At 34.0% G+C, this 15,337-nt stretch overlaps 2 protein-coding genes and 1 long non-coding RNA gene across 4 annotated transcripts; 2 read left to right on the top strand and 1 right to left on the bottom strand.

Moving 5' to 3' along the window:
* The first annotated feature begins 1,359 nt into the window (after nucleotides 1-1,359).
* On the top strand, nucleotides 1,360-4,678 carry LOC105630403 (UDP-galactose/UDP-glucose transporter 3). Its single transcript, XM_012212203.4, has 7 exons — nucleotides 1,360-1,659; nucleotides 2,105-2,202; nucleotides 2,306-2,439; nucleotides 2,805-2,835; nucleotides 3,444-3,547; nucleotides 3,648-3,769; nucleotides 3,939-4,678. Exons 1-7 carry the CDS (start codon nucleotides 1,556-1,558, stop codon nucleotides 4,345-4,347), a joined length of 1,002 nt encoding a protein of 333 aa, XP_012067593.1. The 5' UTR covers nucleotides 1,360-1,555; the 3' UTR covers nucleotides 4,348-4,678.
* Nucleotides 4,679-5,750: 1,072 nt separating this feature from the next.
* On the top strand, nucleotides 5,751-6,919 carry LOC110009159 (uncharacterized). The gene is made up of 2 exons (XR_002284019.3): nucleotides 5,751-6,140; nucleotides 6,238-6,919. It is a non-coding gene; the product is annotated as an uncharacterized LOC110009159 (long non-coding RNA).
* FLP (Duplicated homeodomain-like superfamily protein) lies at nucleotides 6,503-13,255 on the bottom strand. 2 transcript variants are annotated; one of them, XM_012212206.4, is made up of 12 exons: nucleotides 12,381-13,255; nucleotides 12,253-12,299; nucleotides 12,072-12,128; nucleotides 11,840-11,912; nucleotides 11,373-11,428; nucleotides 11,109-11,288; nucleotides 10,961-11,025; nucleotides 10,508-10,653; nucleotides 9,967-10,106; nucleotides 9,662-9,882; nucleotides 9,397-9,545; nucleotides 6,503-7,279 (listed from the first exon to the last, which is right to left on the bottom strand). In XM_012212206.4, the coding sequence occupies exons 1-12, from the start codon at nucleotides 12,462-12,464 to the stop codon at nucleotides 7,169-7,171; spliced, it is 1,329 nt and encodes a 442-aa protein (XP_012067596.1). In that variant the 5' UTR covers nucleotides 12,465-13,255; the 3' UTR covers nucleotides 6,503-7,168. The 2 variants fall into 2 exon arrangements, with proteins under 2 accessions (XP_012067596.1, XP_012067595.1); XM_012212205.4 differs by having other exon boundaries at nucleotides 10,853-11,025; nucleotides 12,381-13,253.
* Between the last annotated feature and the right edge of the window lie 2,082 nt (nucleotides 13,256-15,337).

The raw sequence follows: 15,337 nt of genomic DNA, 5'->3' as shown, positions 1-15,337 counted from the left end.
TATATCAGTTATATATATTTCTTATCTAATCGGTAAAGGTTTAAGAGTTGATATAATACATATTATTAAGTATTATATTCGAATTTGTTTGAATATTGCAGAAACATATTATTTTACTCATTTACAATTTCTTCTTCTATTTTTTCAATTTAAAATCTGCTATTTGTGATAATAAATGTTATTGTAAAATTTAAAATGCCTTATTTTCTATAAAAAAAATTAATGCTGTCACCGTTTTGAGATGGAAAAGTATTTTTATATTGTAAAAAATAGAGATTAATTTTTCTAAAAAAGTATTAATAGAAATTATTAACATTTTAAAAAATTTTGAAAATCAAATGCCTATGAGAAAAATAGACACAAATATCTATTTACTGTTGACATTTTCACAGGTGGCCCATCACATGTTTCTAACCGTTTCATACGGGGAAAAAGAGGAAATAAAACAGAAAATACTTTAGGTCAATACCACGTGGACAAAGAAGTTGGATTGCCACCAAATTCCACTAAACACATTCTCTTGAGATTTGAACCCAAAGGGTTTTTTATTTTTTTATTTTAATTTTCATAACATTCTCATATTATTACTTTGTTGACAAATTTTCTTTTCTTCCTATTCCTAAAATAAAATAAAATCATAATTACTCCTCAATTAAAAGGAGTATGAATTAAATTATCTAATAAAACTTATTGTTGTTTGGATTCTTATTATTAATAAAAAGAGTACAATCATCATAAGTCGGATTTTTATAGCGAAAAAATATCAATATGAAAAATTATTAAATTTTTAATAAAAATACACTCAGAGTAATCTAAGCTACAAATAGATATATAAATGAATAATAAAAATTGTTATATTTATGAAGCATATTTGTTAAAAGGTTTAAATGTTTTAAAAATTTATCGGGACTTTGAAAGGAAATTTATAATATATTAAAACTTTTGGAAAGTGGGTTATTGAATATTTCTTTTTATCTTTTATTTTCTAGAAAATACTTTAATAACAAAATTACCCCCCAAAAAAAAATTTTGTTTGATAGAAAAATTGTGCCAAAGTACTAAGCCTACATTCCTGGGTCCCAAATCCCAACTTCTAATCTAGGCCCAAAATGAATTGGATTGAATGGGCTTGGGCCTTAAATTTAATGTGCCAAGAGAAAAAGGCAAAAGACACACAGAAAATGGAGAGTCCACGTGAGGGGCCACGTTACGAAGCGAAGCCTTGAACAAGTTTGCGCGTTTCAACAGCCAATGAGAAACGACAGATGAAGTCACTGATCCAATAAGAAACATCCACGTGGAACAGCCACGTTGCTTCGCGCTCGTCTCGTTTCTTCTCCCTTATAATTCGAAAGAAAGGGAAATTTAGCTAGGCCGTTAATTTAGAAACGGTACTTGCTTTCCTTTTCTGTGTATTTTGCTCTCTGCTCTCTGCCCCCTCAATCGATCCCTTTTTGGTTTTCACTGTTCCCATTTAAGGTGAAAAGTATAAATTATTATTAAAAAAAGGGGAAAATCCCGCCAAAATTTTGTGATCGGGATTGCCGGCGGCGAAATGGAAGCGCACGGCTTCGGTCTCCGACGAGTGCTTGTGTTGGCCTTCTGTGTTGCCGGGATCTGGTCGGCGTACATTTACCAAGGTGTTCTCCAAGAAACTCTGTATGTTTATTTCTCTCTCTTGTATCATTTTGTTTATTCGTTTCATTTTAGATCTCTCATTTGGAACAAGCTACATTTTTGTGCAAAGAGATATTAATTGGGCATTTGTGGAGGATTAAATCTAATTTTAGTCCAGAATTTGGATTTGGTGAAAAATTAAGGAGTTGGGGTTCTGGATTGGAACTGATAGTTAATTGGCCCTGTAATTTTAAGATTCCAATTATGCATTTTTAATTGCGAAGTGAACGTTGGTTTTCAATTTTAACTAAGTAGTTGGAGGGATGAGGTTTGCAATTTAAATGAAGAAATACGAACATAAGATGCATTTGGCCTATTATGTATTGATTCAGTTGAATGTCATAAAGTAGTTTCTCTCTATAAGCTTACAGTACCTTGAAAGGTTGGAGAATGATTGAATGAACAACACTTCTTGCTTTTCCTGTAGATCAACAAAGCGATTTGGTCCGGATGGGAAGAGGTTTGAGCATTTGGCATTTCTAAATCTGGCACAAAATGTTGTCTGCTTGGTTTGGTCGTATATAAGTGAGTTTCTTTGTACCTTCTTTTGTAATATATATGTTTATTCGGAGAAAGATGAAAATGTGTAATTTAGATGTTGGGGCTAAAATTACTTCTTATTCTACAGTGATAAAGATTTGGTCCAGAAGAACCACTGCTGGGGGTGCTCCTTGGTGGACATATTGGAGCGCAGGCATTACTAACACTATTGGTCCAGCCATGGGGATCGAGGCTTTAAAGTATATCAGTTACCCTGCCCAGGCATGTTGAACTTTTCTCTGTTGTCATTACCAGTTATGCCACATGTAAGTTAATAATGATGTTATCTTAACAATGCTGTGTTACTGGTGTTGTATTGAATTGGTGAGTGTATAGTGTTGAATGTTTATAACTATAAAAACATGGTCCCTCAATCCCACGTTCTTTGTCCATTTCCTTTTATGGGTTGTGCAACTCATTTATGGTGACATCTATTTGTATGTCATATTTATATCAGTTCTAAGTAGTTCTAGATGGTCATGATGGGGCTGAAAGTCCCTTACTGAATTTGCCATTGTTATTTTTCAACTAAGTCTTGCATTGCAGTTATTTTATTCTGATAGTAATAATGTTCCCGGTGCTTGCAGGTCCTGGCAAAATCCTCGAAAATGATTCCAGGTAAGAGGCTGAGAAAGAAGTTCTTGATTGTTTTTGTTTGAATGTCTTTAGCTATTGTTTTTTGCTTTCTGATGCAACAAGTCTTTTCTGATTAATATTCTAGTGATGGTACTATGAAATGAAATTATTTTTTGGCTATTATTTTTGCATGCTGTTTTTCATCATGAGAAAATAATTGGAGAATGATATCCTGTATTAAGGTAATTTCTTTTTTCAAGATTTAGTTTATCATGTGTAAGATCTTTGTAGCCCTTGAAATGTCTTAAGCGTTCAGTTCAATCCATTGCCTGAAGCGTACAGTTAGGTTATGTTGTTTTAGCGCAGTGGGTTTTGTGCCTTTTTACTGCAAATGCAATTTTGGTCATGGTTATTAGTTAATGGAGGGATGTTATTAGTAGGAATGTCTTCAGTCTTAATTGTTTCACAATTAAGAATGACAGGTGCTTAGTGTTCATAACTGTGTGGGTAACCAAGTAATTGGGATCTGACTCTATGGGATAATGGTCAATTTGCTGCATTAAGATGTGTTCAGTCATTTGCAAGAAATTAGGCATTGCGATTGTTTATAAAACTATGTTAATACCTAATTGACTTTTTACCTTCTGCAGTCATGTTGATGGGCACTTTAGTTTATGGTATAAGATACACCATTCCGGAGTATTTATGTACTTTTCTTGTTGCTGGAGGGGTGTCTACATTTGCATTATTGAAGGTAAGCAATGCATTTAGAGAATTTAGAAAAATTATTTTCAACTGCTGAAGTTTCATTACTAACACTTACTCCTCTCTTTGAATATTGTGACTAATTTCAGACTAGCTCAAAGACAATTAGCAAGCTGGCACATCCAAATGCACCCCTTGGATATGGTCTTTGTTTTTTGAACCTTGCATTTGATGGGTTTACAAATGCTACTCAGGATTCGCTGACTGCAAGGTATGCTCTATTGAGAATTTCATTTTATTTAATATATCTCGTTTATTGGTTCTACCATGAAAATTGAACGTAAATTAAACAAAAAAAAAGAAAAAGGTTTTTTTATATGCTCCATTTTGTTCCCATCTGCATCTTCATTTCTCATTCTGTATCAGCTTTTCTTTTTCAGGTATCCAAAGACCACTGCCTGGGATATAATGCTGGGAATGAACTTATGGGGTACCATATATAATATGCTCTACATGTTTGGATGGCCACAGGGGATAGGATTTGAGGCAGTTCAATTCTGTAAGCAGTATCCTGAGGCAGCTTGGGACATTTTTCTCTATTGCCTCTGTGGTGCAGTGGGGCAGAACTTCATCTTTTTAACCATAAGCCGATTTGGCTCCCTTGCTAACACCACCATCACCACAACCCGTAAGTTCGTGAGCATCGTGGTCTCTTCAGTGTTGAGTGGCAATCCCCTGTCAGCAAAACAATGGGGATGTGTAGCCATGGTCTTCTCAGGATTGTCATACCAGATCTATCTCAAGTGGAAAAAGTTGAAGAAACTGCAAAAGAAGAAAAAGGCTACATGAAGAAGAGGGACAGTAACATTTTTGTACTTTTAGTATTTCTTTTCTTTTTCGTTTCCTCTAATTTTTATCTCCGCCTTATTTCATATTGTATATGGCTATTGTAGCCAGAAAGGTTTGAATGGTTTCAAATATAGGCAGCAGCTAGGAATTTGATAAATGTAATCAAAATAGATCCTATACTGAAATGACAAGTTAATGTTAAACTCACGACTTTGCTATTCTGGCGAATGGTCTAAAATTGGGCCGGCCGCCAGTTCAATCCGAATTGTAGCTCGGGGATTCTGGACTTCAGCCAGTGATATTAATCGGTGTACATACAAGGTTAAATTTCTTTTTCCTGTTTTTTTTTTTTGGCTTATTTTTGGCTTCAATACGGTTTGGTTTTGGTTGTGAATGGAATCTCGGTCACCATTATATGTTGATTGTTGACATCACTTGTCATTGCCCGAAGTATAAAGTTCGGACCAAATGTTCAGAAAGTTTATTTAATTGTAGAATAACACAATTATTATTTCATATTAGATCTCTTTGAAATCAATTACAATGATGAATAATATTTTCATCCTATTTAATCACCAAAAAATGTAGATTTATATTAAAAAGAATTGAGTTATTACAAAATCATGTTTTTCTAAAAAATCTCACATTTGAACTTAAAAAAAATATTAAATTTCGTTAAATATTATTTCCAAGCATGAATTTTGACATAATTGAACTGAATACTTAAAAATTGAGTTTCCAAGGGCTAGAGAATGGAAACTTGAAAGCAATTGGCGCTTAAACCAGGCAAATTCTCTTGCATTTAAGTATTTAAGAAGCTAAATTAGATGCTCAATTCCTCTGCTCTGCTCTGCTGTTTACTTAGCTGACCCCACTGCAGTTAGTATATCAAATCAATTGCTGCCTTTGCCTATATCTTCTGCTGATGAAATGATGATATGAGAATCTGCCATAAAAGGAGGATCATGACGAGGGGGCCACGGTCCGGTTCCGGTTTGGTCGACTTTTTGCCGGTTCTAGCCAATTTCAGTTTTTGACATTTGTTATTATTTTTTAAATTTTGATTTGGAACCTGGCAGTTCTAATTGGTTTAGGGCACTAAAAAATGACTGAACCACAGTTCAGGTCTGGATCGGTTCTCAACCATCCTGGTTCAATTTCAGAAATGGTGGTTAGGTCTAATTATCACTATGCTTCCTCTTATTTAGGTGCATGGCAAATCTAGTAGGGAAAATAGCAATAACAGACATACCTCAACATATTTGAAATAGCAAATATATTTTTTATGGTAGCGCTTCTTTCAAATAAATAATAGATTTAAATTCAAATACATTTCCACAATATTAAAAAAATAAAAAAAATTAGGGAAATAATATACATTTGTCACACTTAAGATGATTAGGTGGGGTTTAGTAGAAAAATCAGAAGCTTCAATTTGCAGAGTATTCTTAAGATCAATTTTTGTTTTCATTTGAATTTAAATAGTCAACTATATGTCTATAACTTCTCTCGAGATAAGTCGTTCAATGAGTACACTTTATTTTGTATGAGGTTCCCTCTCCTTCTTTTGCTTTTAACTTTTGCTTGGGTCATTATTATATATGTCTCCCACTTGCAATCACTACCAAATATGAGTCCACCATTCTAATTAACAGAGCTTCTAAGGACCCTTCTTCCCCACAACACTGTCCTTTCCACGGAAGGAAACCAAAAACTCAGAGAGACAGAGCAAGAAGAGTTGGATTGTTTCTTTGATGCCACATCAACACAAGTAGTAATAGTCTTTCTATTCTGTAAGTAAAACCAATTTCCATATCTCTTCTTTCTTCCTTTCTGTCTTCATTTTCTTTTGTCCCTCTCTTTTAATTCAGTTTCTTACATTTATGACAGCAAAAGAGTTAGATTCTAGTTCTTGGAAACAAACAGAGAGAGGGAAAGAAAATGCAGCAATATGGTCACACCGGGCATTGGGCATTTTCTTTCCATTTTCCCTCATTTCCTAGAACTATAGAGCAAGAGTCAAGTTTTCATTTTTCAAGCTTTTCTATGTGTGCATGTTCAATGGTGCACTTTCTGCTGCAGAATTCTCATACTTTGCATGTTAGTAAGTATAACGAGGTAAATGCAAAAAGGGTTATGGTTCAAAAGAGTAAAATGCACACCAAAACCAAAACATATTTTCATTCCCATCACATGAAGTTCTATTACATTAGAAATCAGAAAAGGGAAAAAAAGGAAGAGAAAAGCTTATTCTATACCTATGTGCACACTCAAAAACAACAAAACGGAATCCAATCAGCTGGTTAATCCTCCTTTAACTTTCTTTTTTGTTCTTTCTTCTGCTTCTTTAATCATATATGGCGAGTTGCCATTGTATAATTACACTCTGACTACATACTTATATAGTAGGTTCTGTACAATGATGAATCAAAAGGCCAAAAACTGGATCGGAACATCCGAAACCAAATCAGGACAAACAAAAGAATGACACGCATTAACAAACACACTACTATCAAATGTGAGTATTAGGGTTGTACTCTTCTAGTAAAAAAAAAAAAAAAAGAAAGAAAAATGAACTCAGATCACGGGTTAGATGTGTCTGAGATGCTAGAATGCACCATTGCATTCTAGACATGAAGTTTTGGAATGCAGATCTAATATGCCTCCTAATAAAACTTCGGGCCATAACGGCTGCAATCCTAGGGAACTGAACTTTTAACTAGAGGAAAAGAACTCATTGAATGAGTGATGTCCCTGGAATTTAAAGATGAGGTATAGGGCTGGACAATTTTCTGTTTGTGACAAGGCTCAGAGAGGTTTGTTATAGACTTTGAAGGAGGGCTCTTTTGCAAGGTGGTGGTTGAGATGGATTCAAGCTTGGATTGGAACAAGGAGACTCCACTCCAAGTGTTTTTAATAGGAAGTTCCTTTCCTGCAAAAAAAAAAAAAAAAAAAAAAAAAAAAAGAACAAGTTGTTAGATGTTTCAAGAATGCACTTTCATGTGCTCATATATGATTGTAATGAATAAACAGCAATGCTAGCAACCTATGAATATGGAATTGGCTCTTCACTTGGAAAAAATTTATCAACATTAAAAATTGAGAGACAATGCCTCAAAAGTCATATTTCCAAATATCTCACTATGCTTTCAGACAAGACATTGTTTCTATCTATTATCAAATTACCATTTGATCTAGATTTGCTATGCGGAGTAACTAAAAGTGTACCATCCAGTAAACTTTAGTAGCCCATCATCAACAATATTGTCATGGCAGTTATATGCAATCGTAGAACCATACTTGATTTGCTTGAGCTTGTCAGATGGTTTACATAGAGCTATCAAATGATTGCTTAGATAGCAGTTACAACACGTAAGAAATAATTCTTTAGCTGTTTTGGTAGTTGTTCTGATACACAGTAACTTTTTGTCTGAACGATATACATCTCATTAGCAATTTTACAGACTCAGGCTATGAGGATGAATGGTGGTTTAATCTTCTGGTTAGATAAAATTAGAATTGAATAATTGTGTCTAAGGTAAAATTGAAAATAAGATCCAAAAAATGGGTTAATGGCAAAAGATGGAGCAAACGTTATGTAACAGTTCTGCTTGGCATGCAGCACACTTGTGGTTTACCTCCTATGGTCAAACATATTTGTATTCCTAAGTTGACTATTTGCACATAATTCTATGAAGCATCATTCTCTGCTTCTTTGTCCCTTGACTCAAATAACAATTTTGGTCATTTGATTTACAATAACCTAAGTAAGTTTGTAGAGGATGATAGAAGTAGACACAGAACTCAATTCCCTATGTTTCTTAGATTTTGACTTCAGGTTAACTTAGGTGATTTTGAGAGTGGAACCATTCACTATATAAGTATTGCAGGTTAATGCTCTTTAGGATTTCAAAGCAACTTGAGTTTACCCTGTCTTTGTTTGAAGAGTTCTGAAATTATGCAATCCAAATTTGACAACACAGCTTTTTTGTAGTTGTTTAGATTCATGAACCTAAAATTACATTCAAATATGTGAGGGGGAAAGAAAGAACTTATTTGACCGTAGAATTTAAAATATCCTATAAAATGGCATAACTTCAAAACCAGGTCAGTTGAGTTTTCAGCAATATAGTCTAATTAAAAAATAGGCTCACTTTTTAATCGAACAATTTAACTAAAATCAAAACCAAATCCCTCGTTTTTAAATAATTTATCCAAATATAGGATTAATTATTTGACTGAAATGGTTCTAAATAATGCAGCTACCACTGTGTTTGGTTACATCTAAAAATCAAACGTTACCAGTAAACATGTGGTCCTAGACTTACTAACCAATTCTTGATTGGCCAAGACAGAGCACCCTCTCCTACGAATACAACTATGACTAGTCATCTTATAGACATGATGGCTTGACTATCAATATAAAAAGTTCATCTAATCGATTGATAGATAGCAGGCCTAAGTGCTATTTCCTCATCACCTTTACTGCCATCATCTAGACCACTCACTAACATACCAACTTCAGAAGTCTAACAACATTGTTAGTAGTTAGCATTCCCGAAAACTTCCTAGTTAGTCAATAATTAATCTAAAAATAGGCTGAATCTGATGACATGCCTGGTACTGCTGTTACTGATGACTTAATAATCAATGATTCTCCACTTCCTGGTACCATTATTACTACATTAAGGTCCAGGAAGGAGCAAGTTTCAGTATTCATATGACTTTCCACTTCTGTTGTGCTCATATTCAGTAAGGTAACTACTACTGTTAATTCTAATGCTGCCTCTGAAAATCCAGAAATCCTCCTAGTAGAATTAATGACTTCACTGCTACTACTCTGCCGCCACGGTAAGCTTACCACAACTACTAATTCTAATTCTGCTTCCTTGATGATGGGAAAATCCAGAAAATCCCACTACTACCATTAATGGCTTTACTAGTGCAACTAATGCTGCTGATAATAATAGGGTGAAAGCTCATAAGCATTATCAACCACAGCCAATGTGTTTTACATCCCATAGGGTAAATGGTTTGAGTTAAACTTACACTTTCTGAAAATTTTGGGCTGGGAATGCCTGCTGCTAAAGAGCTGAAAAGTGGGGTAACTTGAAGAGGTGAACCGAACTCTGTACTTGATGAGGCAGAAACAACTATATCATTGTTTGCTTGTTCATCAAAAGGTGGAAATATCTCCGCTGCAATAAGTTTAGATACGTCAATTAACACAATTTTATGGGATCGCCTTCCGCATGATAAGTTTATAGCAAAAACTGCACATCTTAGGGTGTTTCATCAGATCAATATTTATTACCTTGAGAAATTCTTGTACACGAAATGATTTCTTTGTCACATTCATCCACATCATTTTGTTCTTTAATATGAACCGACTGCAACTCATTTTCAATATCCTTATGCAGTGCACTAATCTCAGCCTGAGATTGTTCTGTTTTATCAAGGACTGTATTAGGCATGAGAGTTGATCCTGTGCTGTACTCAGAACTGGCTGGAGAGTCCTCGTAGAGATCAGGTTGCCTACAACATTTTCGAACAATAAATTAGACACTTTATGATGTGCAAAACTCGTTTAAACCTAAATAGTAACCATCCAGTAAGTACCTCCATGATGGCTGACTTCCATCGTTACAACTTCTTAAATCCTCAATCAAGTCTTTAAAGTCTTCAAGTTGAAAATCAATGTCAGCAATTCTACATCTGAAGATATCATTTTCTTTCTGATTCAGGAAATCTTGAAGAACCTGAACGTCACATTGAATGAAAAGTATGAGGACATGCTAAATCTCTGTGCCATATCTATTCCATCAATGAGGCCAGTGTAACATAATAAATTTAGGCATTTTTATGCCTGAGCATGTACTTTGCCTGACAAAAAGGTATAGCTATTTTTGCAGAAGGTTACATCTATTCTTTATAAGAATGAATATGCATTTAACATATTCAATCAACTTGAATCCCCACTTGTACCATCCATGATGCTTTCATGCGATGCTCATGTCTGGTCCCTGTAATTTTCACTTCACCTCAATTCTCCAATACTCATGCCCCCTTCCCCTTGATAATCTATCTCCCAGAATAGAGATTCTATATCCGCTACTGAATGTCAGTAAAAGATTCTCCCTAGCCAATTAGATGAGCTCACCTTCCAAGCATTTTCTAGACTCTGGTCTGTGTTCTCTGTATTAACTTTCAGTGCAAGCGAACTGAGCAGCTCCGCCTGTTGCATCAAAGCAATTATCTTTGGATCATCCTTTCTGAGAAATGTTCCCTCAGTTTTACTGTTTTGAGCTGCAAAATGAACAGTAAGAAAGAGGACACGTTAAGATTCATAAGATGTTTGATGAACACAAATGTAACTGATCACGATGTATATTTGCTGAAAATATGTTGTATATTGTGAACCACCGACTATGTTTCCAAGTTATGTAAAGAAATCTAGTTACATCCTAATTTAAAAAATAAAAAATCATTTTTTACGTTGATTTACCATCAACAGAGCCCTCTTTGGCATTGACAGCAGGATGCTGGGCAACAACATTAACATTATGGAAATTTTGAGCCAAGACTGCAAATGGAGGCCTAGGCTGCTGATTACCACATTGCGGGTGCGATCTGTCTGCAATTTTGCAGTGTTCTGTATGATCAGGGATATGGGACCTCCTGGATAACAAGAAACATGGATATTACTATATGAAGTCCTTTTGGAATTGCCTACTATATCAAGACACCTAAACCTGTTGTACCTCGTCTTCTTGGCAGGCAATGCATTTTCTGGAGTTCCATCTGCATTGAACCCATCATGAAAAAGAATTCTTTTGTTGTTTGAGTTGATATATGAATTTTTATTCTCTTTTGCTAAGGCCTCATATTTTGCTCTTTTCTTGCACAGAGTCGAGAACCGATTCTTCACAGCATTATCCGTTCTGTATGATACAAATTTAAAGAAAGATAAGTATATAATCAGAAAACAGAACTTCTGATTATACTGTGGCGAAGATGGTTCATACCTGCCAGATACAACTTTTGCTATTTCTGTCCATCTGTTACCAAATATTTTCTGAGCCTGCAGATCATCTCAAACTTATCAGATATTGCAACCACATCCAACGGTAGGATAACCCAACCTAAACTGAAGTGTAATAGCTGTTTCTGCTCAGCATTTTTGTACTGGAAGAAGAACAAGTATTTCTCAGTCCAGCCTTAGTTGAAATATTCTTTGCCATTTCAAAAACTTGAGATCTAATACCCCCAAGAGATAAAGGAACAGAACACACCACACCACAATAAGAAAAGGGGGAAAAGATAGTATTTGCTTGTAGAAGCACTGTCAAGGCATAGGCAGCTTATACAAGTTATAGAATACTTCACTATAGAATGGGCCTTTTACGATCAATCATTATTTGACCATTAGAGAATAAAACAAGCTGTACAGGTTTATTAAGGCTGCAAAAAGCACAAACAGAAAACCAATTACCTCACACAAGAGCATGTCTTCCTCTGGTGACCATCCCCCCTTTTTGAAATCAGAATTCAAATATGTGTACCATCTACAATAATAATACCAATATTACAAAACAGATGATGCTAATAATTAAAATAAGATTAATAAAAGTCTCTGCTTTCACTAAATAAACAAATAACTACAGTCTAAACAGATGATTAATGGATGATTTTTTATTTTGTTATCACCATTATCATCAACACACCTTCTTCTGCACTGTCTTGTTGTTTTGTCCTTGAATTTAGATGCAATAATCGCCCAACTGTGATAAAAGAATAACAAAAAGAAACCCTCTAAGTTTGATTGTGTCAAAAACTTAATGCAAGTTGAAAAACCCAGATAGCCAAAAAAAGAAAAGAAAGCAAAAATAAGGTAAAAGTTCTCACTTTTCAGTTCCATGTAAGCTAATTTGTTGCCGAAGAATATCATCTTCCTGCACTCACACTATTCCAGTCAATATCTCTTCCAATACAACAAGAAACAGAACAAAAACAGAGAAGAAGAAGCAGGAAACCTGTTGGGTCCATGTAACTATATGTCTTTCCTTCCTCCTAGAATCTTCATTGCCTCCATTATTCTTCTTCTTCGTTTCTTGCATTTTTTATTTACTCACTTACTGACTATTATCCCTCTCTCTCTCTGTTTCCCTTCGACGCTCCCTCCTTTATGAAAACCACTGGCATGCTATAAAGCCGACCCTTTATCAAACCCAAAATAAAGAAATAAAAAAAGTTAAAAAAAAAATGCGATTTCCCTAAAGAGGACCCAACGCTTAGCTCTCTCTTTTCAATCGTTACACAGGTACTGTTTGGTTCAAACAGAGCTCTCAATCCCCATCTCCTTCCCCCTCTGTCTTTCGGTTTATACTGATCTACAGACTATAGAGTATCCACAAATTTTGCCTCGGATTCTAACTTTCTGTTCTCGTTATCAATCGCCAAAAAAAAAAAGATAAAAAAAAAAAAAAAAGAAGAAAAGGCAAAAACGCCAAAAATCACGACTCCAATAGCCAATAACAAATGTGTCTATTGTTCCACCATAAAATGAATCGGGGGCTGGAAATGGATGGTTGACAGATAGAAACGGCGACACTTTGTATACAGGGTAGCTCGAAAATCGAGGTTTGGGATTTCGATTATATTGTGTGTGTATGTATGTATGTATATATCTAGATGAACAAAAAAGCAAAGGGCATATAGATCTAAAATATATTCAAATGAGATCAAAACTAAGTTAGAGAAGAAAGAAAATGGAAAAGAAAAGAGAAGCAATGAGAGGGATTGATTGCAGAGTTGGAACTTGTGGAGATAGTGAGTGTGAATAATGATTTTCTTACGTTTCTCTCTCTTTTTGAAATGTATAGTCTTTCTTTACAAGAAAGAGAAAGAAAGGTTTTTTTGTTTTATATTTAGCTAGTGTATAATGTATTTTTTTAAAAAAAAATCAGAAATACTATTAATTTAGATCAACGGATTCTTGCTTTAGTGCGCGGGCATGAACGCAAGTTTGAAAATAAGCAGAAATAAAAATAAAAATAATAAAAACGCAAACGCTGAAATCCACGAGATTTTGGATGTCATTGAGTGAGCTTCAACAATACCTCCTCTTTGCTACATTAAAAGTACACTACGCTACATCACAAATCCAATATACATATGTAACATAATAATTAATTTGGCATCGGATAGGATGGTAATCTCACATATGTACGCTCAAAAACAAAAAGTCCAACGTAAATGAACGAAATTTCAAGAACCTAACAGGTAGACCTGCAAAGGTTAAAAAATTTAAATATATATTATATAATTAAATAGATTAAATTAACAATTATATAGGGTGAGAATGACATATGAATATTAATAAATATTTTAAATTAAATAATTTTTTGGATATGTTACTTAATCATTTGATTTGAAATTTTTTTTTTTTTTTTGTGATTTAATTTTTTAAAGGGGGACATGACCTTCTTCGTGACCTACCAGTTCAACTCCTTCACAATACCTTCTCTTCATTTCAATTCAATGCTTTGTTTGGATTTTTCATTTTATTTTTCCTCTGCAACTCCTTTTCTCCCAATCATGCAAATTGAGCGACTCCCATTTTTCCCCTTTTCCACTCTGTTAATGGGTAGTTTCTTCACGCGCGTTTTCAGTCAGAGTATTAAACGCCCAGACTCTACTGGATGGAAAGCTGGCCACTTCTTCGATATCATTGGACAGTGATTTACACGCTCGAGGTGCATGGAAGAGATAATAAGAGTTTTCTGACATTTCCAACTAATTCATGTTAGTTGGGGTACGGGTGCCGGGAAGTGTTCGCAGTGACGGTGAGACTGAGAGGGAGAGATTGGGATTTTGAAAATTGAAAATTGAAAATTATTTTTTGTATTGGACTGTATGGTGTTACCTATTTGGTGGTAAGTGTATGTAAGCAGGACACGTTCTTATCGACTGGGAAACCACTATGCTATTTTTTTTTTTTTTCAAATTAGATTTTTATTTTCAGTTATTGTTATGTACACACAATTAAATCCATTTGGTGACAAAAGAAAAATATTTTTAGATTTAGATCAGTCAAAAATTAATTATTTTAATAACTTTCAATTGATTTACTACTATTAAAGATAATATTATTTAATAATTTATTTTTTTAAATTATAAATGATAGAACAAACGCAACGCCACTAAACATTTGACTATTATTTCTCTTTTTTTTTTGGATAATTAAATCTCGAGATTCTTATAATTGTATTAGTGTCAGGGGTGTGGAGTTATATTGTGCTATCAAAATAAAAAATTAAGGTGATGCAAAATAGACTGTAGGAAGGAAATATTTTTCACAGTATTACCTAATTTAACTAACTAGAGAAATGATACTAAAGGTGTTGAACAAAATTTTTCTTTCCAAAACGTGTTGAATTTCAAAAAGGTTGCATGTCTATCACTGAAAATTCAAAATCAATACTTCAATTTCTAGTTTCTAGAATCAGTCAATTTTCCTGACTAACAAAATTCGGAGACAGAAAATTACAGCCTTTAAATTGAAACGAAACCAAAGAAGAAATACATATATATAAAATAAACTCATTCTCCAAATCCAACTGATAAATTGCAATTACATATCCTTACGAAAATGGCTTTGTTGCAGCTGCACACATCATTATAAGCGTTTCTTGTCAAATAGACCATTATTACAGTTGAAAAAAAAAAAAAGAAAAATTAAATAAATTAGAAAATTCTTATAGATAATGAAATGACTTAAACCTAACTACAATATATTATACATGAACAATTTGAACTTTAGTTGAATATTGAATGAATTTATAACTCCACGTGGGCCTCTATTGTTTTAAAATTGAAAGCAATCAAGAAATTAAATTAATTAAGGAAAAAAAGAAATACAAAGTCCAATAGTTCAATTATTCATATATATATATATTAACGCATTCTCATTGTCATACCTAAACTAAGG

The sequence above is a fragment of the Jatropha curcas genome, chromosome 5 (genome assembly GCF_041381405.1).
Source record: "Jatropha curcas cultivar XTBG-Jc1 chromosome 5, XTBG_Jcur_1.0, whole genome shotgun sequence".
NCBI classification, from domain to species: Eukaryota; Viridiplantae; Streptophyta; class Magnoliopsida; order Malpighiales; family Euphorbiaceae; genus Jatropha; species Jatropha curcas.
This window is presented reverse-complemented; position numbering and strand designations above follow the sequence as displayed.

Coding starts and splice junctions, on each gene's coding strand:
- LOC105630403 (XM_012212203.4), top strand. CDS start 1,556: ATGGAAGCGCACGGCTTCGGTCTCCGACGAGTGCTTGTGTTGGCCTTC. Junction 2,203..2,305: donor CTTGGTTTGGTCGTATATAA/GTGAGTTTCTTT, acceptor CTTATTCTACAG/TGATAAAGATTTGGTCCAGA. Junction 3,770..3,938: donor CAGGATTCGCTGACTGCAAG/GTATGCTCTATT, acceptor TTTCTTTTTCAG/GTATCCAAAGACCACTGCCT.
- FLP (XM_012212205.4), bottom strand. CDS start 12,464: ATGCAAGAAACGAAGAAGAAGAATAATGGAGGCAATGAAGATTCTAGG. Junction 12,300..12,380: donor TAGTTACATGGACCCAACAG/GTTTCCTGCTTC, acceptor GTGTGAGTGCAG/GAAGATGATATTCTTCGGCA. Junction 12,129..12,252: donor AGCTTACATGGAACTGAAAA/GTGAGAACTTTT, acceptor CTTTTATCACAG/TTGGGCGATTATTGCATCTA.